Source organism: Micromys minutus (assembly GCF_963924665.1).
Source record: "Micromys minutus genome assembly, chromosome: 2".
NCBI classification, from domain to species: domain Eukaryota; kingdom Metazoa; phylum Chordata; class Mammalia; order Rodentia; family Muridae; genus Micromys; species Micromys minutus.
In genome coordinates this window covers 3,828,145-3,854,522 of record NC_137971.1, presented here as the reverse complement: position 1 = coordinate 3,854,522, position 26,378 = coordinate 3,828,145, and the positions used below count along the sequence as shown (strand labels likewise).

The 26,378-nt window shown below is 45.3% G+C and overlaps 1 protein-coding gene across 1 annotated transcript in view; it reads right to left on the bottom strand.

Moving 5' to 3' along the window:
* ABLIM1 (actin binding LIM protein 1) overlaps window positions 1–26,378 on the bottom strand; it is a 194,342-nt gene that overhangs the window by 38,250 nt on the left and 129,714 nt on the right. The window contains exons 7-9 of the mRNA XM_080912595.1: window positions 7,088–7,175; window positions 3,947–4,005; window positions 1,656–1,739 (exon numbers count right to left, since the gene is read on the bottom strand). Coding sequence (XP_080768721.1) covers window positions 1,656–1,739; window positions 3,947–4,005; window positions 7,088–7,175 — 231 coding nt within the window. The remainder of the gene's footprint in view (window positions 1–1,655; window positions 1,740–3,946; window positions 4,006–7,087; window positions 7,176–26,378) is intronic.

Genomic DNA, 26,378 nt, shown 5'->3' with positions numbered 1-26,378 from the left:
CACTGAAGAAGACCTGGACAAACCCTTTCTCTGTCGGGTCCCCAGGCTGTTTACCACTTTCAGAGTGAGGCTAATGTTGACTTCATTGTTTTGTTTTAAATGGATGAATAATGGAATCAGATGTCCCCTTTGAACAAAGCCAAGAGGGGAGGAGACGCTATTAAAAACCATTCACGGACTCATCTCTCTGCTCCTGATTTCTTAAACTGAAGGGGACAGAGTACCCTGCCCCCTAAACCAGAAACAAGTAAAAGAATATATCCATATTTGAAATACTGCTTTCTTTCAATTCAGGAAAAATGTATCAGTTAATTAGGGAAGGTGGATAGTACTAGTTAAGAATGTGGATAATACTAGTTAAGAATGTGTAAGATTGGAAAAGAAGCCTGCTGCCAAGCCTTGATCTAAGCAGGGCCATTGGCAGTAGGGACAACCTTCAGCTCTTCCTGTGGTTCCAGGAAGCTTCCCTTCGGTTGTCTCTTGAAGTTCCTATGCTAACCAAGCTGGTGATCTGGCAGGCACCACGGGTGAGTCTGCAGTGCAGTGCCTTCCTTCTCATAGGCTCGGCAAGCCTGTGGTCTGCTGTCAGCCTCACACCACAGAAACGACCTTCCTTCAGTTCCTGGGCTCCTGTCAGGAAAGGTGGTGATGGTTTAGTCAAAATGAAGCCCCAGCGATTATCATCCTTAGTGAGGGTCTGGAAGCCTCAGGGTGGAGGCGGAGACACAGAGATCAAGCAGGTACTGGCTTGTAGCAGAGATTTGGAAAATGTTTCATCTGGGCCCATAGGAGGCGCTTCTGAAAAGTTGCCTCTGGTTTTACAGGTACTGGGGTCTCTTCCCTTGCTCAGGTAGCCTTGGTTTCTCTGACACTGTCCCCTTGAGCCCAGTAGAAAGAACATGGCTAATAGGCTCACGCAACCTTGGTTTCAATACTAGTTCCTGTCTTAACAAGGAGGATGTTACCTCTGAGTGTTGGAGGGGAGGCGTGTCTCATGGGAATTCTTCGGAAGCTCTGCAGGGCGTGGCCGGCTTTCCCTTCCCTTCCTCCCCCTTCCTTCAGGCTCTGCTGCTTTGCCTCCCAGCTTCCAGGTGCCCATCGGCTGCCCAGCCCCTTGTTCATGTTTCAATCCTATCTGCCCTCAAATTCACAGGCTGTTCCTAACCTAGAACTTTGTCCCTGGAGAACTCTGCCCTTATCTGGCATTCCCAAGAACGGGATCAATATGACTCACGTCCTGGGTGGAATTTTGAGGCTGTTATCACACGTGTCTTTTCTAACCTGTCAGAGCTAGATGGCTAGCTTCCAGCCCAGCACTACACTGTGTGGAGAATATTCCTTCAGTGGACAAATATGGGGGCACAAGACCAAATAGCAGCTTCCCATGAACTAGCTTTAATTAAAATGTCAATTCAGCCATTACTCAAAGGGCAAACATCAGAGAGAAAAAAACCAAAAACAAACAAAACAAACAAACAAATAAACAAACCAAAAACAAAAAACCAATAACCGAGTGGGGTGTGAGGAGCACATGGGGCGAGGAGCTAAGAAAGTTAGAGTAGCCTGGGGTGGGCGTGGGGAGGGAGAGGGAAGGAAGCAACCAAAGCCTGGGCCTAGGACTGCTGCTCTAAGCCCTGGCCCCACACAGCGCCAACCTGTAGAGCTGGGGACCGTCCTGGGCGACGAATCAGACTTTTGGGGTAAAAGAAATCGGATGCAGAACGCAGAATGTTTGGTGGCTGCCATGAGACACGAGAGAAAGGAAGAATGAATTTTAAAATACCCTTATTCAGAAATACTATGAAGGATACATAAGAGGACTGAAGGAAAACAGACAGGAAACACTGACTGACAGACAAGCGCGCTGCCCCAGGGGCCAATTTGAGGCCTGTATTAAATGCACATCAATTGGTCTTCAAATCACAGTGTATTTATCTACTATCTATTTATCTGTATTCTGATCCTCACTGGGTCCTCTGCAATTATTTTGACACTGCCCTGTTCATGGTACAAGGACAAGATGCCCCAGGAGGGGCCCTGAGACTGTTGTTTCAAACGCCCTGTGAGTTCTTAAATATCAAAAATGTGGCTCACTCTGGTGTTGCTCAGAGTCTTCAAACATTTTCATTTTGCTATGGAAACTGCTCTAATCTGACATGTGGTATAAGGCCAGGAAATCTTGGCTCAAGATGTGTGCGTAGACACACCCTAAGAGCACTGGAGATTCATCCTTCTGTTGAAAACACATTCCCCTCTAAGCCTCACCAGCATCAGCCTGTACCCCAACTCTGGGCCAGAACCACTTCTCTCAGGTGACCCGCCCCTTCTATAGATGATGGTGACCTAGAGCCAACCTGCCACCCAGGGAGGGCATCTTGGAAGAAAGTTCTGGAATTTTCTGGAAAGCTTACTGAAGGGACAAAACAAAGGAAGAGAATTCCTCTTGGCCAGAACTCCGGGTTTTTTTTTTTTTTTTTTTCATAAGCTCCTCTAGAGAGTTCCATGGTAATGTATTCAAGAGTTTGGTTTGATTTGTAATCATTTTAGGGAGAGGATCTGTAAAACTCCAGCTTTCCTTACAGCGAAAATATGCCCATTCCATTCAGTCTGGCCTCATTAACATCTCTCTTCATTCCCCACAAAGACTTCATGAAGTTAAAAAAAAAAAAAATTCTTTTGAAAACAAAAGCCACCCTGTAGAGGTGGGATGATGGGCTCCCTGGGTGGTTTTTGGGCAAGAGTCACAGTGAGGCAGCAGTTTTATATTCCTAGAACAAAGTGTCCAGAGGTACCAGTTCTAAAGCTCTGGGAAGGTAGCCTGTTGCCCAAATACCCATTCTCCCTCCAAATTCCACACTCAGCCTGCCTGGTGGATGAATGGACTTCGGGGACATTAGTTATTAGCTCTCTCTCTCTCTCTCTCTCTCTCTCTCTCTCTCTCTCTCTCTCTCTGTGTGTGTGTGTGTGTGTGTGTGTGTGTGTCAGAAGCAGGGAAACCCATTCCAATATCGGCAGGCACATCCCTCTGCATTCTCCTTGCCTTCAATTATTCTGAGAAGGTTTCCTCCTTTCTCTACCTAAAGTTTGCCTCTGACAACAAAATAAAAGGCAAAGGTTCCTATGTATGTATATTTGCCAGTAATGAGAACCAAAAGGAGAAAAGAAAACAGGGCTGACTATTCCAGAGGGGGCAGCGAAGGGACCTGAAAATCTACTAACCGTTCCTTTGATGGATGCTTACTAATGGTAGGCCAAGGGGATTCATGAGTCTTAAGTCGGGTTCAAAAATAAATCTAGACCATATTTTCTTTGGGACAGCAAGAAGATTAAAGTCAGAGTCTAGTTTCCTTCCCCTGGGACACTGAACAGAGGGAATGGGTTCAAACCTGATCATCTCTGTGAGGAACAGTCAACCTGGGTGAATATCTGGATGGAGGCCAGGGTCTAGGTTAGAGTCTTTTCTTTACGTCTCTGGAAGTGGAACTCTGCCCTCTAGGACAGCTCTGAGATTTCAGCAGTATTCTCACCCTAAGGTTTTATGCTGGAGTGACTTGTCCCTTTTGGAGCTAGAGGCTGCTCTTTTGAACCTGGATTTCAGAAACGAGCAAAACACACCAGAGCTGAGTGATTGATAGTCTGAGGCAAAATGGTGCATGATGGTTTAAGCTTAGAGGGTTACCATGGCTACTTGGTGAATCATTTTCCCCTAGCTTACAATTTTTGGATACTTTCCTAAGACACTGACTGCCAAGACTAGGCCATCAGAGTCCAACACAGCTTGAGAACAACAATCGCAACCCGTTTACAGTGGGAGGAAACCCTCAGTCCGGCATTTGGCCTTTGGCCTCGGTTTTCCATAAGGAAAATAAAGAGCCCATGAAAGGTACTTCCCCAGAGCCCAGGAACTAGTGACCTCCAGAGCATCCTGCTCTGACTGCTTCCTTACCCGCAGCTTCTCCTCCGCCTTGGTGGACTGCTTACAGTCGGGATGCCACACGGTAGAACCTGCAAAGACACAATGAACCGCTGGGAATAAAGGAATTGGAAAGAAGGCACAGTCCTGTTAAAGCAGATTTTCCAGTGGCTCAGACCCCTCTATGCCCAGCACAGGGTCCCACATGTGACCTATGACCATGAAGTCAACTCTACCCTCTGGGTGAGTTCTGAGCTTGCGGTGTACAGGGCACAACACAGGGCCACAGAACCCACCCTGAAAGTGGACTCACACAGACATTTCACTTTTAAAAGGATTACATTGTTTTTCTTTTTTAAACATATCATTATTCTTTAACACAGATGTTTCACTTTTAAAGGATTACATTGTTTTTTTTAACACATTTTCTTTAAAAGTAGCACCTGAGTCCTTCCAACTAGTTCCACTGGAATTAAAACCACGCCTACTTATTTACACATCAAGACATCCAAGCCACTCAAGAGAAGTGAAGTCAAACCCAAGGGGCCAGGCCCAGGCCTACAACCTACCAACGGTTCCATTCATTCTTCTCTGCAGATACACACACTCAGATACACACACTCAGATGAGAAATCAAATCAACTGTCAACGTTGTTGAACTTCAGTTTATAAATCTTTTAACTTTCTTTTTTAAAAATATTTAATTATTTACTTTATGTATAGGGATACATTGTAACTGTCCTCAGATACACCAGATCCCATTACATATGGTTGTGAGTCACCATGTGGTTGCTGGGAATTGAACTCAGAACCTCTGGAAGAGCAGTCAGTGCTCTTAACCACAGAGCCATCTCTCCAGCCCATCTTTTAACTTTCTAATTAACTATTGCAAACAAAATCCTTTGGTTTAAATTAGTCAAGTACTTATTGAGGTGGATTTACTGCTCCTGCTTCTAAGATCTCCCCTTTTCTCAGACTGTGAGGAACCTTCATTGGTGACCCAGTATCAAAAAATCAAAAAGCTTAAAGTTACTCCGACTCTCTGACTCTCCTACTCCTCAGACATGGAGTGTCCGAAGAACACAGATCACTTGGAGAGACTCAAACTAGTGAAATTACTAGATTGCTAGTGACTGACACCTCAGAGTGTCAGAAGCAACCCCAGTGCTTGTGTGTGTACAGCATCCTTTCAACTTTGTCTCCTAAGCAGCAACCTGTGTATACCAAAAGTCTCCAAATTAATTCATGAATCATATTTACTGCCTTGTTAAAATACTATCCGAGATAAGGAAATTTATTCTCCATCGGAATATTTCAACCTCTATTGAATAATCATTTCTACTTTGCATCACTGACAAAGAGGAGGAGGAGGAAGGGGGGAAGAAGAAGCAAAACAAAGCACAGGAAATCTCTTAATGTGGATACGGAGAATCAACTTATCGTGTGCAGGCCAAGGGAAACACGATATCGGCACTGCTCTCCAAGGGTCAAACACACTGGGAATGTGACCCAGAGAGCATCAGATGCTGAGGAAAACAGAGCTTATTCTCAACGATGTGCCAAGAGGGCAGGTAGCAGTAACACAGCTCCGCTCCAGAGGAGACTTGGAACCTAGGGGTCTGGTTGCAGCCCATTTGGGAGGCTGGGAGGTTTGTGCACGACTGGAGCCCTTGTCAGTTTAGTATCTGGACCCAGTGACAACAACCAGAGCACACGGCAGCTATGTTTCTCTGTTCCCAGCAGACACAGGTTGCCATGTATTTGGGAGCTTGATGGAGTACACAGAACTAACCAGGCTTTCTAAAAAAAAAAAGGAACAAAGTGGCATCTGCCCACCACCATTGCAGATGTGCCACCAGTCCGTGGGAAAACATGTCCTGTGAAGCTTCCAGGGACCACAGATGTGGCAGCTGTGACTTGCCACCCTTCAACACTCAGTGGTGTGTTTACCAAAATTTTTCGGGCTGGACCCAAAAAGGCACTGGGCTTGCAGTTTCTAGACCAACTTGATTTTTAAAGGAGACAGTAGTCAAGCCTGCATTTTAACATTTGACATTCACGTTGAGAGACACTTCCCTGTTGCAGAAAAACAAAACTGAGAAGGAAAAGCAAACTGCTCATTAAAATCACACATAGCATCGTGTGTGAGGCCGAATGAAGAGATGACGGGCTGAGGCGACCAAAACCCCGTAATTACCAAGCCGAAGAAGCAACCGCTCTTACAGCTTGAGCTCAGTGTACTGATAAACCGTTGTCTAACTAATGACTCCCACAGCTATAAATAGCATAATGCTTACAATCATGGTGCTGTGTCACTGGAAGACACTCTGTGCTTATGGCCTCTCCAGGACACTTTGGGATTCTAGAAGGGACCAGAGGCAATTGCAGCTTTACCTGGGAGGCATTTCTCAAGAGTATTATTTTTATTTTTATATTAATTAATTAATTAATTTTCTATGAGTGCACTGTCGCTGTCTTCAGACACTCCAGAAGAGGCATCAAATCTCAGATGGTTGTGAGCCACCATGTGGTTGCTGGGAATTGAACTCAGGACCTCTGGAAGAGCAGTCGGCGCTCTTAACTGCTGAGCCATCTCTCCAGCCCCAGAGTATTATTTTTAATTTAAAAAGTTGCCACCACAAACCCCTCCCTCTCGCAGGGTGGGTCCCTTCCATTCTCCATCTCACCATGTCCTCTCCATGTCTGCAATGACGGCCGTGACACTATTCTCTAAAACCCAGTCGCCAGCAGGCTTCGACTTTGACAGGCCTTCCTTGAAGGCCCACAAGAGGAGAAAAAGCAGAGTAGCCCTCACAAAGGCAACACTTCTGGAAACTTCCAAAAGACTTTCTCTCTCCTTCAATCTTTTGTTTCCCCCAAACATATTCCTAGTAAGAGTTGGAGGAGCAACTGCTGACACCCCCTGGTCCCTCACGCCCACAGGATAAGAAACCAGTCTTTCCACACAGCATGGGTTCAGTCTGGATCAGGCCCTGGGGCTCACTGTAGTGTGCCAATTGCTTGGCTGATTAATGCTAAACGCTGAGGCAGCCTGGCACACGCCTGGTGGATTTAGTAACTTCTCAGCTAATAAAACCCCTCCATAGCAAACACGGCGAGATCATCTTTCTCAGGTGGGCGGACCCACTCCGTCAGTCCGTCAGTCCGTCTTACCTTGCAGATACATTTCTTCCCCTTCTGTGAACATCTGATGGCATCTGCTGCATCGTGCGCAGCTGGGGTGATAATGCTTGTCACCCGCCTACAAGAAACAGAAACAGAAGACATGAACTGAAGTTCAGTCCGTTAAATGGCTCCAACACCCACTTTTGGACTTGAAGGCTTAGAAGAAAGAGAGAAGATTCTGAGGAAGAAAAAGTAATTGTCAGGTTGGCCAAACTCCGCACTCTGTCAGCCCAAATGGTAAAGCTGACCTCACTGGGCCTGAAAGGGACTCACAGGGCAATTCATCCCCAGGATGATGGTGGCCTTGTCTCTTCAGGTTGTTGGTACCTAATCCCTCTTGATTTAGGCTTTCCTGATGGGTTGCCAGTCATACAACTCAAACGGAAGAGATGTCACTGTGTCTTCCCAAAGCTTCACCTTATGACTAACATAGGAGTTTATATTGGAGGTGGAAGCTGGGTAATATTAACCTGCTAAAAATCAGTGGCATTGGGACTGGGGAGAATTACCAGTTAGCAAAGCACCTGGCATTCAATGCCCAGGTAAGGAAGCCAGGAAGGTACCAGGGAGGTAGATCCCTGGGGCTCACTGGCAGCCCACGTAGCCAGCTTGGCAGGTTTAAGGCCAAGCTACAAAAGCCACCTCTAAAAGCTATGCGTATGAACCTGGGCATGACCTCAAGACTCCAGGTACATGCACACATGTGCACGGGTGCGCGGGCGCGCGCACACACACACACACACACACACACACACACACACACACAATTTAACATATTTTTGCTTTCTTGACTAAGTTCTCAAAAAATCACCACCTGTATCCCGGTCGCACCCAGGATAGAAAATCCTTTTGAAAGACATCATTTGCTGCCTTTGTGGTAAAACTCAGATTCTCTTTGATGTAGCTTATATCTACATTTTGACAAAGCCTTATTGTAATTGTTCTCAGAAAAGGCATTTTCTGAGGGGGCTCTACAGAATTCTCTAGCATCTTACATACCTAAATATGACAGATGTCATCATAGCAGGTGTCAGGCAAAGTGCCACTGGACATGAGGACAATTCTCTAGACAGGTGTCAGGTTCTATTAGTGTCATGGTCCAAAAACAAGCCTGACCAAAACAGGATCTATCACTCACAGCGTAGGAAGGACTCTACCTCAGAACAATCAAACATGCTCTGAGAACGCATTTCTTTCGAACTAACCTCAAGTTCAGTGAGCAGTGGCAAGCCTGAGAAAGAAGTGGCTGCTTCCTGCTTCTGACCATGCGTAAAACCTCAACAGGAACTCAGAGGCTTGGTCTGATTCCTGTCTCGCATCCTCCTGTAGAAGCTACAGACCCCTCAGTAGCCACAGAGCAAGGTCACAGTAGAAGGCCACCCAAGATGCTCCACCAGAAAAGGCTATTAGAGATGTTTTAAATGGAAAAAATGTCACAGTACTTTTCAATGGCCTCTGACAGACAAGTCTCAGAACTGGTGGACATTTAGTCTACTAGATATTTGTTATTAATTTGAAGGCTCTAAATTTTATTTGGGGAAGAGGGTGGGACAGGGTTGCAAGTGGAAAGAGAAGGTGTATGAACATAAAGTAGCTTTTGCTCTTGACATATACAAACTCAGGTATGAGTAGAAGTAAACTTTGAAAGTTTCTAAGCCAGGCTGGCTTTGCTCGGATGTCTACCCAGAGGTTCAGGTTAGTTTGGACAATCTCTGGGTCCTTCCAGAAGTGAGGGACTAATAAGACCTCGGCAGGAATCTGCTGTCATCTGTGGTATAATGCACAGCCCTGAATGAACTGTGGACACAAAGAAATCTCTGCAGGTGGATAGGGTTGATTTGCCTTAGCTCATTCAAAATGTTAGAAACATTCTCATTAGGCACAGGATCAAGACTGAAATGTGCATGGTTTACTAATATCACCCTAAGGTTTGGGGTCTAAGCCAATATGAGAATTCAAGAAAAATAAGTGTAAAAAAGTCACCAATAAAGGAATGCTGTAAAGTAAACTCTCTCTCTCTCTCTCTCTCTCTCTCTCTCCCTCCCTCCCTCCTTCTCTCTCTCTCTCTCTCTCTCTCTCTCTCTCTCTCTCTCTAAGTTGATGTCTATATGCAGGTGAGGGCTGTAACAAATTAAGTCAAGGTCATACATGATTGGACAGTGAAAGTAAGGCGGGGACAAATTTTTATAAGGCAGGAAAAGGGGAAGGAAAAGAGAATCAAGACGGGGACAGGAGGATAATCCAGATCTGGGTGGTCTTAAATGGCCCTCAGTCCATATATATATTTAAGGGATGGATCTCTATAGGTCAGTTTGTCTTATCTAGGTGGGAGGTTTATATCTTTATTAATTGGCTGTGAGTTTATTGTGTAGATGCCCTGTACATTGAGAATTTAACATATTAATCTGATTGATGAATTACAAGTTTCCAGAGCTTTGATTTTACCGGGTTGCAGGGAATGTGAGCGGAGTTCCCAGTAGAGGGCAGCTAGAGAGTAAAGGGGCTGTGCCACTTGATACCACGATGGAGTGGCCCTCCGAACACTAAGAGTGTGCCAGGCATGGTAATGACCCACCAAGGGGGCAGTGTGTGAAAGCAGCGTGACAGAGAAACAGCCTGGGCTTGTGGCATGTGGCTATGCACAGAGCGGAACCTGACAGAACAGAGCACCGCCCTTATAAATGTTTACGGCAACAACATACCATTATTTCCTGTTCATGAAAATGCTATGGAAAATGGATCCCAGTACGTAATAGCAACAGATAAACCATGCAAAGCAAGATATGTGTAAAGATATGTATGTAACTTAACTAAGACCTTAAAGATGCAACTCCAAATCTTACTAAATGTTGATTTATCTACAAATACTTGCTAATACACTATATTCCCAACCAAACGCCCACAGGCATTTCCTTTATCATTCTTAGCAGGATTTCTACACACTCATAAGGAAAAAAACACAAAAACACACAGTTTCAAAAAGAGATTAGCAAAGAGAGATTTTTGTCTTTCTTGATTTAGAGATTCTAAGACTAAGAATTAAGGTGTGTTGGTAATGGCACAGGAGAGAAAGCTGGAAGCACTGTGCGTCTAAATAGGAGAGAATTTACGTGATCTTCACGATGAAATCCAAACAAACTGAGGTAGGTTTTTAGTGAATGGTGAGAGCAACTGGTCATCCGTTTACAGAAACAGAAATCACAATTCCTTACACAACCAAAGAAAACATGTTATGAGCTTACAAAGCCCCAAATGGAAATAAAATTATAGAATTATTAGGGTACATAGATTTGTTTAATAAACAGGGTAGGATGGCAAAAATTAAAAACATTAAAGAGAAATAATGCTGATCTGTATATAAAAATGCAACTCTCTAAAGTGAAAAGTGAAAGAAAAAAAACCTATAAAAAAAAAAAAACTATAAAAGTTCTGCCACGTGTCTCTGACAAAGGATTAATCAGCACATCTGAGGAGTGCCCTTCTTGGACATAAATGCCAATATGGGTAAAGGTCAATTTCCAAAGAAAGTGTGAATAATTCACACATACAAAAATTCCAACAGGATTGGAGAAGAAGGAGGGTAGAAAGGGGGGCAAGTAAGCCAGTAAGTAAGTTAGCCAGTTAGAAGTTACTAAGTAAGCTAGTTAGTAAGTCAGCCAGTTAGTTAGAGCAGTGAGGCTGGGCTCTACTTTGTAAATCAATAGCTGCCCACCCATGGAGAAGGTTCTCCATCTTCCCAATGTGCTGGCTCCACCTTCAGAGGCCAAAGGCACCCACAGATCCATGTCCTGTGGGGGACTCTAAGAAGCAAACAGCAGTTTTGAACCTTTGAGAGTTTTCTATTTCTGCAGGCCCAAGGGCACAAGAACAAGGGAGCCTCTGCTCAGGGTGGGTGAGCTACCAAATCCTGTTTCCTTTCTCTTTATATAGATTCCTGGGACAGTTCACAGACAAACCCTGTGTACAGAGCTGAACGCCATGTTGGGTCATATGCAAATAGACTGAAACTCAGATGTCACTGAACCAACATTTAAACTAGAGACTTTTTTTTAAGGAAAAGTTCTTCAGCTAATGGGCAATAAATAGCAAAGAGAGAGAGAGAGAGAGAGAGAGAGAGAGAGAGAGAGAGAGAGAGAGAGGAGAGAGAGAGCAGCTGTGACTTATTAGAGTAGAGGCGCTGGCTTGTATAAAGCACAAAGTAGAGGCTTTGGTGGCTGCTGACAATTTGAGTGGTTTGCCAGGTACCGGCTCCGGGCGCACAGCTTCCAACTCCAGTTAAACCTAAGCTTGAGATGTTAGAAATGCTACCATGTGCCAGAGCTCTGGAAATTCCACTCTCCACTGAGGGGAAAGAAAAAATAATAAAAAACAAAACCAGACAACAAAACAACCCTGAAAATTCTCCAGGCTCACACCTGTAATCCAAGATCTTTGGAGGGGAGGGAAAGAGGACCACCACAAAGTCACACCGGGGTTAATAGTGAGCTCTCAGGCAAGCTATGACTCAAAAACCTAACAAGACAAAGAAACTCTTACAACCTCATCCCAGCCTTTTAACTACTTAAAACACACTCGGGAGGCAGAGGCAGGCAGATCTTTGTGAATCAGAAAAAAACCAGCCTGAGCTACAAAGCAGTGAGACCTTGCCTCAAAAAAACAAAACAAAACAAAAAAATGGAAAAGAACTTTAGAAATTCATATTAGAAGACACATACATTCTAGCTAGCATTGGATGTCACTAGAAATGTACAGCTTGATTACTTAGCTGGATTTCCTACACATCCAAAATGCTAAACATACAATGTTAGCATTCTGTCTAAATTCCACCCCAGTCACCTGACAACAGCAGGTGTGCCTGACACTATAAAAGGGGCTGCCCGCCCCTCCCCTCTCTCCGGCTCTTTCTCTCCGGCTCTCTCTCCCCTTTGTCCCTCCTCCCCTTCCCTCCCCCTCTCTCCATGTACTCATGGCCCGCCTCCTCTCCTCTTCTTTCTCAGCCCCTACCATCATGTGGTTGGTTCCTTAGGGAGAAGAGATGCCCAACATGGGCCCCCCGAAGCACCCCCTTTCCCCACACCTCACCACAGCTCCACAGAACATATTCCCACTCTCCACTCTATCTTTTTCATAAAATAAAAAACATACAAACAAACAAACTAGTCACCCTTCACAGAACTATCAAAATATCAAAATGCACTGTCGGTTATTACATAATTTGGTCAATCTTTAATACATAAGCTAGAATTCTCAGGAAATGCTATCTATTGTAAGATGTGATGTCAGATACCAAGTTTTTATTAGACCCACAGCTGTCTGGAAGAGCAGAAAGACATTTTCAATTCCTAACAGACATGGAGTAGCTCCAAGGCTTGGAAATCAGTCTGGTCCCCAGGGAGCCTCAATTCAGTTACTACCTTCCCAAGTAGTAAGACTTTCTGAGAAAGTCTGGAGAGGGGGCAGGACAATCTCACCTCCCACTCGGTTTGTCAGACCCTGCTCATGTATGAGATCCCACATTACTATCCACTCTGCGACAGGGCTAGCAAAAGCTGCCTGAGGAGGGGGAGGGACATTCTTGCTGGTGGGAACAGAATTTTGACAGGTACTCCATAATGTCTGATACCCAGGAGGGATTCTGGGCCCTGACTAGCCCTGGGTCAACTGAACAGGCTACAGGCAATAGGCAGAGAGAGCCAGGATCAAGGAAGGAGCCCCCTTCCTGGGACCATAATTCAGATTCCAGGCTGCCAACTGTCCCTCTTGGAGACATCAGACCCAAGCCCTTCAGGTTGACCTTTGTCAGTTTATCAGCATGTCCCATCTACTTCCAGAAGGCAGAACAGATGGTATTTGGGAACCAGAGTTTAAATCAATTGATCAAAGAGCTTAAATAGGGCCTGCTGTGATCTGAGCATCTTAACAGGGGTGGCCAAGAATAGGTCACAAATGGCTCCCTTCTTAAAGAAGCAGTGACCATGGGGATCAATGTTAAGCCCCAGGTCTTGACTAGAATCACAGGTGTTCAGGGATGGTCACCCACAATGCCTTACTCTGTGTGGGGTGCAAGGCATTTTCAGTATCTTGTTTCATAGTAATCCAAACAGTTAGGGGCTGTGTAACTGACCTATCCAGCAAGAAGGAGCTGAAGTTGAAATGAAGAATTAATTCATTCAGAGCATGAAGGCAGAACTGAGCTTTGAACACAGGCTTACCAAACTACTTTCTAAAAGCACCAAGAGATCTCTCCCACAGGGATCTCTAAGTTGTGAGGCAGAGGACTGCCGTCCATGATAATTTCTCTAATGCTGGACTGTGCTCATTCTCCTCCTTGGGCAGACACTTGAGAAACATCCAGGGCCTAACCAGGAATAAACTTCCTTAGTGGTTAAAAGCAAGGCTGAAGGTGGTAGGATTTTAAAATCTTACTTGATTCAGAGTTGGGGCTTAAAGGCTCCAAAGGAACCAGAAAGTTGCTCCCATTCCCTAAAACTCTGGCAAACAGGTCTGGTGGGTGGAGACTTCAGACTAAGGAAGTATAGCTCAGCAGGCTGATGTCGACCAGGAACATTCCAAATCTGCTGTGGTTCAGCAACTGCCAGGACTCTTATTTTTATCTTTTACAAGGTTTGTGTGTCTATTTGTGTCGGTGTTGACCGGTGTGTGCGTGGGTTGTGTGGACATGCATGCACGCTGGGTATCTTTCTCAGTTGTTCCCTGCCTTATTATTTGAGTCAAGATCTCTCGTCGAACCTAGAGGTCAGCGATCTGGGCAGACTGGCTAGGACATCACTGATGTACCTAGACTGGACAGTTAATAAACCCCAGGGACCCTCCAGCCTCAGTTTCTCTGTCCTGGGACTGCAGGCATGAAACCCCTCCCCCCACCCCACCCCTATTCCCAGTTTTCATGCGGACTCTGGGAATTCAAAATCAAGTCCATGTGGTTGAATAGAAGGCACTTTACCCACCGAGCTCTCTCAATTAGAAACCCTTTAAAGATATATCCAGTAGTCCTAGAGTGTAGCCCAGAAATCAGCTCCCTTTAAAAACAAAACAAAAAAAAGTGTAAACACTAAAGAGTCAATATGGGTCACCATGTACAAGGAAAGCATTGGTCTGGGTGGCATCCACACCTGACAGAAGCAGAGGAAGCCAGAGGGAGGGACAAGGACCTGATGTTTGCGTGTTTGTCAGGAAAATGGGTTGGGAAGGAGACTCGAAGCACAAAGGATCCCTGTCAGCATCTTTGGGAGGGCAGGGCTGTTGACTCAGCTCCTGTGCAGCCACTGTTTTCTCCTTGGATTGGGAAAGGTTTCCACAGTGACTGGACAAGCCTGATCTCCAGGATGCATACTCATCTGTTCCAGGAGGCCTTTCCGGATGCACCATCAAATGAGGGTGTGCCTCGGGCCTATTTTTGTATCCTGGCACAGGTGAATAAATCTGTCCACCAAGCCCAGAAGGCACTACAAGCCTGTACAAGTCCAACCCACATGGGTGAAAACACCCGGAACTCTAAGGCCTTACCAGCTACAGTCTTCCTGAGCTAGACTCTGCCCTGGACATTGCCACCATGTTACAAGGAGGACGGCAACTTGCTTTCAAGAAACAAGGAGACACAAAATAGCTCTTGCTTGCTTCAGCCACCTGCTTACAGGCACATTGCAGGGAAACACTGTTGTATTTTACACATTGTTACTACTTTCTTAACCCCTTCCAAACAACTAAATGTTTTAAAGCAATCTCTGTCACTTTAGTGGTATTAAACACTATTACCTACAAATACGTGCAAAGGGACATAAGCAGCTGTAGTTTAAAGTTGGCTTCTTGAGACCAGCTCTCATGTAGCCCAGGCTGGCTTCAAGCTCTAGGTGACTTTGAACTCCTGATCATCTCACTCCTACCTCCCTATTCTGGGATTCCAGGTACGTGTGAGAGCTACAGTTCAGTGAATTCTCTATCAGAGTTTCAACATGCCGGTGTGCGCAAACAGAGGAGCTGGGAAGGTTCCTATGGCAACACCAAGGGCAAGATCAGTGAACATTATAGCAAAGATGAGAATTAACATGATTGGAGCTACTTGGTTTTAAGGCCTTACTGTGACATGCCACACAGTCACCACAGCAGTGTCCTCTGAGTATTGGACAGGAAAGGGAGGCTAAAATACAAACCCACACATTTATGAGTTCATTTGATGGAAAGGGGAAATATCTCTAACAAATAATTCTGGAAAAGCTGGATAGCCATATCTAATGAGAGTACATTGCCAAATACATGAGAAAATTAGGTAACCACTGTTAGCATTATGTCTAAGCTCCACCCCACAGTTACCTGGCAACAGTCAGGTATGCCTGACTCACTATATAAAAGGAGCTGATTGCCCCCTCCTCTCTCTCTTGCTCTTCCCTTCCTTCCCCTGCTCTCTCCCCATTCCCAGACCCCTCTCTCTCTCCACCTGCTCATGGCTGGCCTCTACCCCTCTACTTTACTTCTCTCTCTCTCTCTCTCTGCCTCTCTCTGCCTTTCTCTGCCTCTATTACCCTCTTTGCTCCTCTCCCTATTCCTGAATAAACTCTAGTCTATACTATACCTGAGGAAGGGATGACTCAGCATGGGCCCCACCAAGGCACCTCCCCTCCCCCATACCTGATCTCCATAGAACAAACATATCCCCCCCTTTATCTTTTTATAAACAAATCAAACCACACACATATACAAGCTAAGTCTGACATTTCCTATAAGGACATAGGGAAAAGTCTCCAAAGATTTCTTAAATGTTATACTGAGGGCATGGTCTATTGATCCATAAAAGAAAAATTAATAAACTCTTCTTTCCCCTTAAGAAGATACCATGAAGATAGAAAGATCTACCAGAGACAAGGAGAAAAATTTGCAAATCATACATCTGATAAGTGATTTGCATGCAGAGCCTATAAGTAAACCTAGTAGCCCAGTAACAGGAAGCTAGAAAAGCTGCTAAACAGTGGGCAAGGGGGGAGGGGCAAGAGCCCCTGACTTGCATGCATGAGGGCTTGGGGTCAACCCCAGCATCACCAAAGAGGAGGGAAAACCCAGGCAAAACAAACAAGTGGCCACCAATTGAACTAACAATGACAACAACCCCAAAAGAGCTATGCCACCACCTCCGCCATTGCTGAGGGTGGCAGTAGGAGCCAAACCCAAAGCCTGATGCTAGCCAAGCCCTCTAAGCCCAATGCTAGCCAAGCCCTCTGCCACAGTGAACACCCCAGTGTCCTGTCCCACGGAGACTTAAACAGACACTTCAGCCAAGAGACACATAGATGTCTAATAAGCATATAGAATTATTTTGAACATTGTTTAGTCATTAGTAAATAAAATGAAAACCATAGTCATATTCCAATATCATAATAGCTCTATCTCTTTAAAAAATGGTTCTGCCGGCTGCTGAGGATGTGAGAACACAGGCCACACAAGGTGGCCCTTCCCTCGGAAACCTCTTTGGTAGTCTTTCAAAAGGCCCAACACAACCATGCCGTGCAATGGACAATGTCTCACTAGTATGTGTTAAACTAGCAGAAAGAAAACTAATGTCTACAGAACATTAGTTGTGGGTGAGAAAGTCTGGGGTCCTGCTACTCACAACAGGCCCAAAGCACTAAAATCCAAACGACCCCAACTGGTAAGAAGCCAAATAAAAGATGGAGTGCTAAAGTAGGCATGCACGGTGGGGCTGGTGGGGTACCCCAAGCAATAAACACACACCCAAAGGCCCGGGTGAACTGGAACTACTTTCAGTTAGAGAAAGCAGCCAGACATTTATAAGAAAGTCTATGGAACGCATAGAGAGAGGAAGTAGATCCGAGGTTGCTGAGAACAGGGCAGGGCTGGGGTTGTGGCAATGGGAAAGCCGTACGCCTTGATTGCCCTACACAGCCGTGTTGTTACACAACTGCACACTCAGCATAATCAATATCCATGCTTGCAGTGAGGACAATCTGTGCCAAGTTTTTTCTTCATCGATAATGGTGCATAAACAGAGAGGGTGGGGCCTAACCAGGAAGGTGGGATTAAACTATCCCATGCACAGTCAAAACCGGGTTCTCATGCATTCATGTCTCTTGGAGGCCCAGAATAATTACCCTGGAAGGCTGAACAGAACAGTTCTTGTGCAGAGTAAGGTGCGGCTGCACATGAAGGGCAGGCATGCAGGCGGGCAGCACCCGAGAGCAGCTGAGTGAGGTTCCTCGGCGCTTTAAAAGGGCTTTTACAAACGGCTTGCCTGTCTAGTCTTATTTGTCTTTGCTTCCCTTTCGTTTGAAAGAAAAAAGCCAACTGCAGGCAGATGGAGTGACTTGAAGGTTACAGGAAACCTGGTTAGTGCCTTGGCCTGAAGCTAAAGGAAACAGGCTGTCAGGTGGCAGAGTCACAGTTCCTTCGAGAATAAATAGAATTGTATTGTACAAAATAAAGCCCTCCTAGGCTAAAGAGAGATGAGGCCATGTTTAAAAGTCTTTATTTTACCCTCTTGCTTGTATTTATTGAAAGGACTTTACCAAGTAGCACCCACGCACCAAACCGAAACACCGCTGCAAATGACTCCGAGCCTCAATCTACTATCCCAAGTGTGTTTTCATCTCTGTCTAAAGCCATTAGATCAGACATAAGATCCACACCACAGCTGAGTAGAAACTAGGACTCCCATTTGCCCATGCCCATCTCCCTGACCTCCCAGCTTGCCCACCAACACTGTAAGCCCAAGTGTTGTATTTGCTCTTACTGGTGCCTAACACTGACCACTGCAGCCTCCACAGTTGACAGCCATAAAAGCCCTGTGTGCTATGCCCAGTCACCCCTCAACGTTATCTCTTGCCATAGGTGACACTCACATGCTTTGAGCTTAAATCTTTGTCAGCATCCCACATGGCTTCAGCTTGCCCATCGGTACAAAGGCAATCCATTCCTTTCAGGTGCAGAGTGTCTCAAGACCACACTCGGTGACAGAGGTTAAACATGACCCTCTTATCCCTGTCTTCTAATAAGTCATTAAGAAACGCCACGGTCTGGAGGGTGACCAGGGACCTGAGGATGAGTTATGAATGCCCTGGTGACTAAATTTGGCAGAAAAGGTTTCTCATACTGAGTTGATGTTCTAGCCTAGGTCACTCTTCTAATTTACAGAAAATGTATGAGCAGCATCTGGACAGCAGAGAGGTTTGGGCTGTTCTGAAAACAGTACTGACACAGCTCCTCTCTGTCCTTTATTGAATTCTAGACTTGTTTTCACTGCATACACAGTGAAAACCGCTGGCTGACAAACCGTTGTCCAAAGTGGCTTTGCTTTCTAGTACCATTTTAATCCAAGAGGAATTTGAGGTCATTAAGGAAGAAGAATCATATTAGGGGTACTTTGCCAAATGGATCCCCAAAGTGTTTTTCTAACCTCTGTGGAGTGAGTGATCTTTTATCAAATTGTCTCTCAGTAAAGTCGGTGGTTTAATCCCACAAGGTATTCATTATCCTAGGACCTCCAGCTGCCCCCAGCCAGTTTCTTTCCCTTTTCATCCTCTTCCTGTGCAGAGCATCCTGGGAGCTACATGAAATGCAAATAACCCCCATTTCTAATCTCTAAATTGACTTGCAATGAGAAAGTGACCATACTGTTGCCCAGACCACACTGTATCAGTGTCTGCTATGAAGCCGCAAAAGCGTCTTCCGGTTCATGTCATCCACTGGATGCCATGTGAAATGCTATGTCGGGGCAGGGAGCATCTGAGGACCTAGCAGCTTCTACAAGCCCTAGTTTTGCCTACTGTTTGTCTTCAGCAACTTTTCCTGTATTCATTTTAGCTGTCTGTTTGTCTGTCTATCTATGTCTACTGATCTCATTATATATAACTTGGGCTGGCCTACAACTCATTATGTGGGCCAGACCTAAACTCACAGAAATTCACCTGCCTCTGCTTCCTGAGTTCTAGGACTAAAGGCATGTGCCACACATGCTTTTAACACAGGGTGGTTACTTTCACTGTTAACAATAGTCTTTGCATTTGCTCTGTGGTAGAAGAAGTCTCCAAAGCTATAGAGCTAGTAGTACACAATTCTAGGGCTGATGGTGGTAGTGGTGATGGTGGTGGTGGTGATGGTGGTAGTTATTGTGGTGGTGGTGATGGTGGTGATGGTGATGGTGGTGATGGTGGTAGCGATGGTGGTGGTGGTGGTGGTGGTGATGTTGATGGTGGTGGTGATGGTGGTGATGGTGGTAGTTATTGTGGTGGTGGTGATGGTGGTGGTGGTGGGATGACATTCCATCTAGCTCGCCAGGTTAGTGCATGAAGGGAATTCTAATTTCTTACTAATGTTATAAATTCAACTCTGAATAATATAGTAAAAAAAAAAAAAAACTAGGCTGCAAAGCCCCTGGTGCCTGTGGGCATTTTTCTTCTACTAAAGACTCACACTCTAAGATTAATTTTTATGCACTGATTTATGTTTACACAGGGGCTTACTGTGTAGCCCTGGCTGGCCTGGTACTTATGTGGACCAGGCTGGCCTTGAACTCAGAAAGCCCTACCTGCCTCTGCTCCTGACTGCTGGGATTAAAGGCGTGTGGCACCATGGCTGGAATGAATTTAAAAAGTGTGTGTTGAGGGACTTGCACTGACAATAGCAAACTTTGCAATCTAAGGGGATGCTGCTGTGCACACTGAGGCTATGTTTGCTCCTGAGGCTCTGCTTATGTAAATAGTGTGGGTCCAGTGGGCCTGTCCTATCTCGGACACTACCTGACATTCAAGGTCAAAGGGTTCATATCCTTTACTGTTTTTAACAGCAGAAGACATTTACTTTTAAGCTCAACATTTTGAAATCTAAGCCAGATTGGATCATTCCTGTGTCTTGTGCAAGGGCAAAAACTAAAGGTTTCTGATTACTTATGATGTCATTTCTGGTCCCCTTCCCAACTCAAGAACCACGTGGAGCCAAAGAGTCCTCTCCTGCTTTATGGAAACAGTGGCTGGACAGAGCCCAGGAGCCAAATACTACAATTGTTGCATTTGGTTAAAGGAGGCTACCGGCCGCTGTAGGACAGACAAACAAGTCTCCTTATTCAATCTAAGCTTTTTAAAAGGTGTAACACCTGAGAAAGTGGACCTCCTGGATTTTTAAATATTTAAACTTGTCACACAAAGTACAGCCGATAGGTGGCCCCAATGAGTCTAATGACTGGGTGTGGAACTGTTTGTCAACTGCTTTTCTTTGCCAAGTTGCTATCTTGAAAGTACATTCCAATTCCGTGACATCTATGTTGCGAACACCCTCCCAGGGGTCACAAACATCTCCGGCCACCACGGTCCTTTTCCTCTCTGCCTCTTCACTCTACTTAGCCTTGAGAGAAGCAACCGCACTCTCCACAGAACAGCCTGGATGTGGAGCTGTGTGACACCTTCCAAGTTACTCCGTTAAAACAACTCCACTGCGCTATCCAGAGTGGGGGACAGATGGTTCAGTTCTTGGCTGCCTACCGAATACTATCAGACTAAAAATATTTTGTCTTCGTCCCGGGGTTGGAGGAGCCTTCAGGGCGGGTACGAGACTGGAGAGTCAGAAAAACACAGCTTGCTTTTAAAAACATCCTCCCCTGATATCCTCTCTCACTGAGTCCACACTTTCATCCCCCTTCACAAACAACCTGCTGCACACACACAGATCCCACAGTGCACTGGGAGCAGGTGGGAGCTCCCAACAGCCACTGGATCTCAGTTCCAATTGTTAGGAGGAAGAAATAACTGGGAAAAAGGGGGGCTGGAGAGATGGCTCGGTGGTTAAGAGCACTGACTGTTCTTCCATGGGTACTGAGTTCAAATCCCAGCAACCACATGGTGGCTCACAACCATCTGTAATGAGATCTTATGCCCTGTGTCTGATCTAGTGTGTCTGAAGACAGCTATAGTGTAGTTATATATAATAAATAAATAAATATATTTTTAAAAACTGGGGGGGGTGGGAGATCCTTGGAGCTTCTTAGCTAAGCAAGGTTCACCTTGGATGACAATGGACACACTTCTGTATCCTACAGGGACAGTCACAATTCACATTCCAGACTTCTACATGATGGGTGGATCCTGTCCGACCTCAAGTCTTCTGGATTTCTCTGGAAGAGCAGGCCTTGGGGATAAGGCCAGGATAAGCAGGAAGCGCTGTACCAGTGGCTATCCCACAGGAGACAAGAAGATGTCCCAGAGGTGAAACAGTGGCTTACCGTCTCCCGACACCCAAAGACAGCTCCAGCCCCCTCATGGCCCAATGCTTTTCTGTGTGTGGTGACTGTAAACTTTCACCCTGGGGTGAGGAAGGCCTGCACTGTGCCCACAGGCAAGAGACCATCTGCCTTCTGAGGTAAATGCATCTTACCACATCCTGGTAAAATGATAGCCATGAAATCAATGTCTGCTATTGTCCCATGTCACAAAAACAGTGAAAACCCAGAGAAGAAGCCACCCTACAGGGAGTACAGGTAAGGCTTTGGGGAGGATGCTCCTTCCCCACTGCTCGGCAGCCTGGATGCAGAGGTGCCTTACGATGAGGGCTGGAGAGCTGGCTAGGGGTTAAGATCACTAGCTGCTCTTCCAGAGGTCCTGGGTTTGATTCCCAGCAACCACATAGTGGCTTGGATGATATTTGAACTCAGCTGCACACCACGATGCTAAAATGTTTGTTCCCACATGTGGGAAGAACATGCCACTAATATAGCCCGTTGCGGGAGATGGCCACAGTAGTAAAGGAAGAGGCGACAGTGTCCAAGAGGCCTAGGTCGATGAGTGAGACCCTGGGCTCACTGTTCGTTTCTTAGGCTTGTTTGCAGAGTTGAGCTAGAGGCCCCAATGCTAAGTCTGTGAGAAACAATAAGGTTAATAAACGATATGAATTGACATCTATGGTTGCAGTTGATATAAATTAAATAAAGACACGCTATGGGGCAGAGTGGGTTTGCACTGTCCCTGGGCCAGCGGCTGCATCGCGCAATTGAAAACCCCACACACCACACACCTAGGGCAGTAGCAACTGCTGGTATGTTCACCTTAGTCCTTCCGTCTAAGCAGTCTGTTCATGTCTCTCCTTGAATAGAAACGGCCCCACAGCTCATGTGTTTAAAAGCTCGTCCCAAGCAGCAGCAGTTTGGAAGGGTTTTCAGAACCTTTAAGGAGATGAAGCCATGCTGGAGAAAATACATCATTGGGATTGGCCTTTGTGGCTGCACTTCCTGTTCTCTCTCTGTTTCCTGGGTGTGGATGAGACTCGACCAATCAGCTTCCTACCCCTGCCACTGTGCCTTCTCAGCCCCGTGGAAGGCCTTGTCCACCGTGGCTGACTCCCCCCCCCTTAGGGTTTGTAAGCCAGAATGAGCCCTTCTCACGGATGCCGCTTTTGTTGAGATATTTTAATCACAACAGAAATGAATGCATGCCCGGTTGGCAGCTCTACTTGATAAGAACAGCAACACTGACCCCATTTTCTGGATGAACAAGGTGAGGCTCCGGAATTGCTGCCTTCCGTGACGGTGGAGTTTATAATGAGAATCAGTTCACACGGAGGATACTCAGAGGATCTTAAGGAGGGCAAGAGGAAGAAATAGCCACAGATCGTATAACCAGGGGACACTACGGGGGCAAAACTCGGACCGCGTGATCACATTTATGAGGTGTGGTATGGGCACAGTATGGAGAGGCCGTGCGATGAAGGGCTCAGTGCACAGGTAAAACCCTGAGTCATCAAAGTACTCGATGCTATTCTCTGTGATCCTCGTGTCCCCAGCAGCAAGGGTTCATGCTCCCGTGAGGTGAGGGAACCTGGGTCTTTGGTTGAACTGATCAGCTCCGAGCCTCCACCATTTCTAACCCTCAGGTAACCAGACATACCTAGCTCAAGGCCCAACCCGAGGGCACAAGCAACACTCCCGCCTCTGAAACAATAGGTGGATTTGTGCCAGTAGCACTCAGACAAAGGGTATGACGGACTCTTTGTCTACTGAAGGAAGTCATACTTCCTGGCCACGGTATTCAGCAACATCTGCAGCTTTGGCCTAAGCCTCACTGCCTACTCACTATAAACATACCCTGCATACCTGGACATGTGGGCTTTGCCTTACCTCACCTCCTATGTCTTCCCATGCCTTGCTTTCACTAAGAGCGACTGCTCTCAAGCTTCTTTGTGACTCAGAACAAACTGGGTAATTGTAGCATGTGTCTGCAACCCTGGACATATGAGCCTGTGTCTGCAACCCTGGACATATGAACATGTGTCTGCAACTCTGGACATATAAACATGTGTCTGTAACCCTGGACATATGAACATGTGTCTGTAACCCTGGACATATAAAGTTGACCTTTTGCCTCCCCATTTATGTGCCCAAATGCATACCTGTACACACACACACACACACACACACACACACACACAAAGATTCCGAGTGATGCTAAGGTTCATCTTGGTTTCAAAACTTCCTTTCCTTATTTTAAAAACAGGGTCTGACTGTGTAGCCCAGGCTGTCCTGAAACTCCCTATGTAGGCCAGGCTGGCTTCAAACTACTGGGATTAAACATGCACCTCGAGCATTCCCTCTGATAGATATGTATTTACTTCTTGGCCTCAACACATCTTTTAAATGCATCTAATCAAAGCACACACCATTTATATAATGTAATAAATTATATCTGCTGGCTAATTAACATTTTCTCCATTGGACTTGAACTTCTCAGCAGCAAGAGCATTGTCTTATTTAAATCTGTATTTCAGAAAACTATAGATGCTGTACATAGTTTTTTTTTTTGTATTCTGTGTAATAAAGTACCCATGCTAAAAGCTTAGTTGTGTGTGTGTGTGTTCCAATGAATCTTTATTCATAAACACAAAAATTTTAATTTCATAGGACTTTCGTGTATTGTGAAATGTGATTTTGAAAACCACTCAGAAACATAGGAACCATTCTTAGTTCAGAGGCCGTACAAAAACAGATGGTGGGGCTGGACCTCACAACCGCAGTCACCTTCTAACCTCTGCTCTAAATACTTTTGGCACATATTTGCTGGAGTGGACATAATGTCTACTTCCTTATTACATGAGCTCAAGAATAGACAGCTTGCTAAGGCTTTGTCTAAACTGCAGGTGTATACAGTTTTAAGACAAAAAATTAAAATTATTTGCCTGTTAAAATTAAATGCTAAAGAAACAAACTGGCCGAGTTTTGATCATTTCTTGACGCAACATCTGTACGGCTCACACACTCTGTACAGGACACACACCTTGGCTTCACAGCAGCACCAGGCCACACTTCTGGTTATGTATGATACAGAAGGGGTGAGGCGGCTGAGAAATGTACATTTATGCACTTCATATAAGTTAAAGGTGGTTACACCATGGGCTAGGGCAAAGGTAAGACTTAGAGCCACTGCCTGGACCACTTATGTCTGACCTATTAAACACGTACCCAGTCATTAAAAATAACCAGTTGGGGAATAGGGCAGGCATAAAATATGTCATGTAAAATTTACCCACTTGCCTCTTTGAAAAATTAATATTTATACTTTAAACCACCAACTTGTCATGTGGATATATATTATAGTAGCAAGAAACACACTTGCTGTATGTCTCAGTCAGGGTTTCTATTCCTGCACAAACATCATGACCTAGAAGCGCGTTGGGGAGGAAAGGGTTTATTCAGCTTACATTTCCATATCGCTGTTCATCACCAGAGGAAGTCAGGACTGGAACTCAAGCAGGTCAGGAAGCAGGAACTGATGCAGAGGCCATGGAGGGATGTCACTTACTGGCTTGCTTCCCATGGCTTGCTCAGCCTGCTTTCTTTTTTTTTTTTTTTTAAAAGATTTGTTTATTTATTATATATAAGTACACTGTAGCTGTCTTCAGACACACCAGAAGAGGGCATCAGGTTTTCTTATAAGATGGTCATGAGCCACCATGTGGTCGCTGGGATTTGAACTCAGGACCTCTGGAAGAGCAGTCAATGCTCTTAACCGCTGAGCCATTTCTCCAGTCCCTCAGCCTGCTTTCTTATAGAACCCAGGTCTACCAGCCCAGGGATGGCACCACCCACAATGGGCTGGGCCCTCTCCCCTTGATCACTAGTTGAGAAATGTCTTACAGCTGGATCTCATGGAGGCATTTCCTCAACTGAGGCTCCTTTCTCTGTGATAACTCTAGCTTGTGTCAAGTTGACACAAAACCAGCCAGTACACTGCACTTCTGCAACTTGGCTATTTTTATTTTTGTAAACCATAACACTTATATTAAAACAGTCAAATCAAATGTCTTCTTTATACATCTGCTAGGTTATGTCCAAGTCACTCATCAACCCCAAAAGTCAGTCTGACACTTGCTGACATTTTAATTCGAACCTGTATTTGTAGTTTTAAATTGCTGATCTGCAGACCCAGTGTGGAAACAAGGCACACCATGAAGACACAGGCTGTTTCCACCATCCCAAGGAGAAGATCCGTTTTTAACACTCTCTAAAAATACTTGTCTGACTGTCCTCATACATCTGAAAAGGCAGCTATAAGCTTAATTAAAATACTCCCTAGGCTCAGGAACTCTTTCTTTCATGGGACACCTTTCCCTCCTCCTCAGAACTCCTTCCTACAGCATGCAGTTACTCCATCCATGGGTGACCTGAACCTACACCACTGGTCCGTCCACACTGCATCACATATTCCTTTGATGATTTCTACTAAATCAAGGCCTTTTATAACCGAATAGCCACCATGATACAATCAGCTACCGTAAGTAAGACAAGTGTTCAGGAAATGAACTGTACATCCAACTTGCACATTAATAATAACCCACAACTTCACTGCTGAGATTCTGATCCAACCCAGAGCAATGATGGCATGGAAGATTTGAGAGCATCCTATACTACTGAACCAGCCTGGGATCTTACTCTATTCTAAGCTACATTTTCCTGTTTAAGATTCTTTACATTCCAGCCTCAACTCTTTCTAGAATAGCCTGTTTCCTGGAATTTTGCTCCTAGTGTGTTTCTTGGCAAAGAACAATTCTAATTCTTCCCATATGTAATACACAGGTCACGTCTGGAGAACACTCCCCACTCCCAGCTGACAGATAAACTGTCTGTGTGCATCTGAAATAAACATCCCCTTGTGAGGGACCCACAGGCCTCTCTGTGCCATGCATTGACTGGTGTCATGCCTCTCTTATGATCAAATCATCTCGAGTGGACAGATGCTCTCCCAGCATCCTCCTGGAGCACAGAGGCCTGGACACA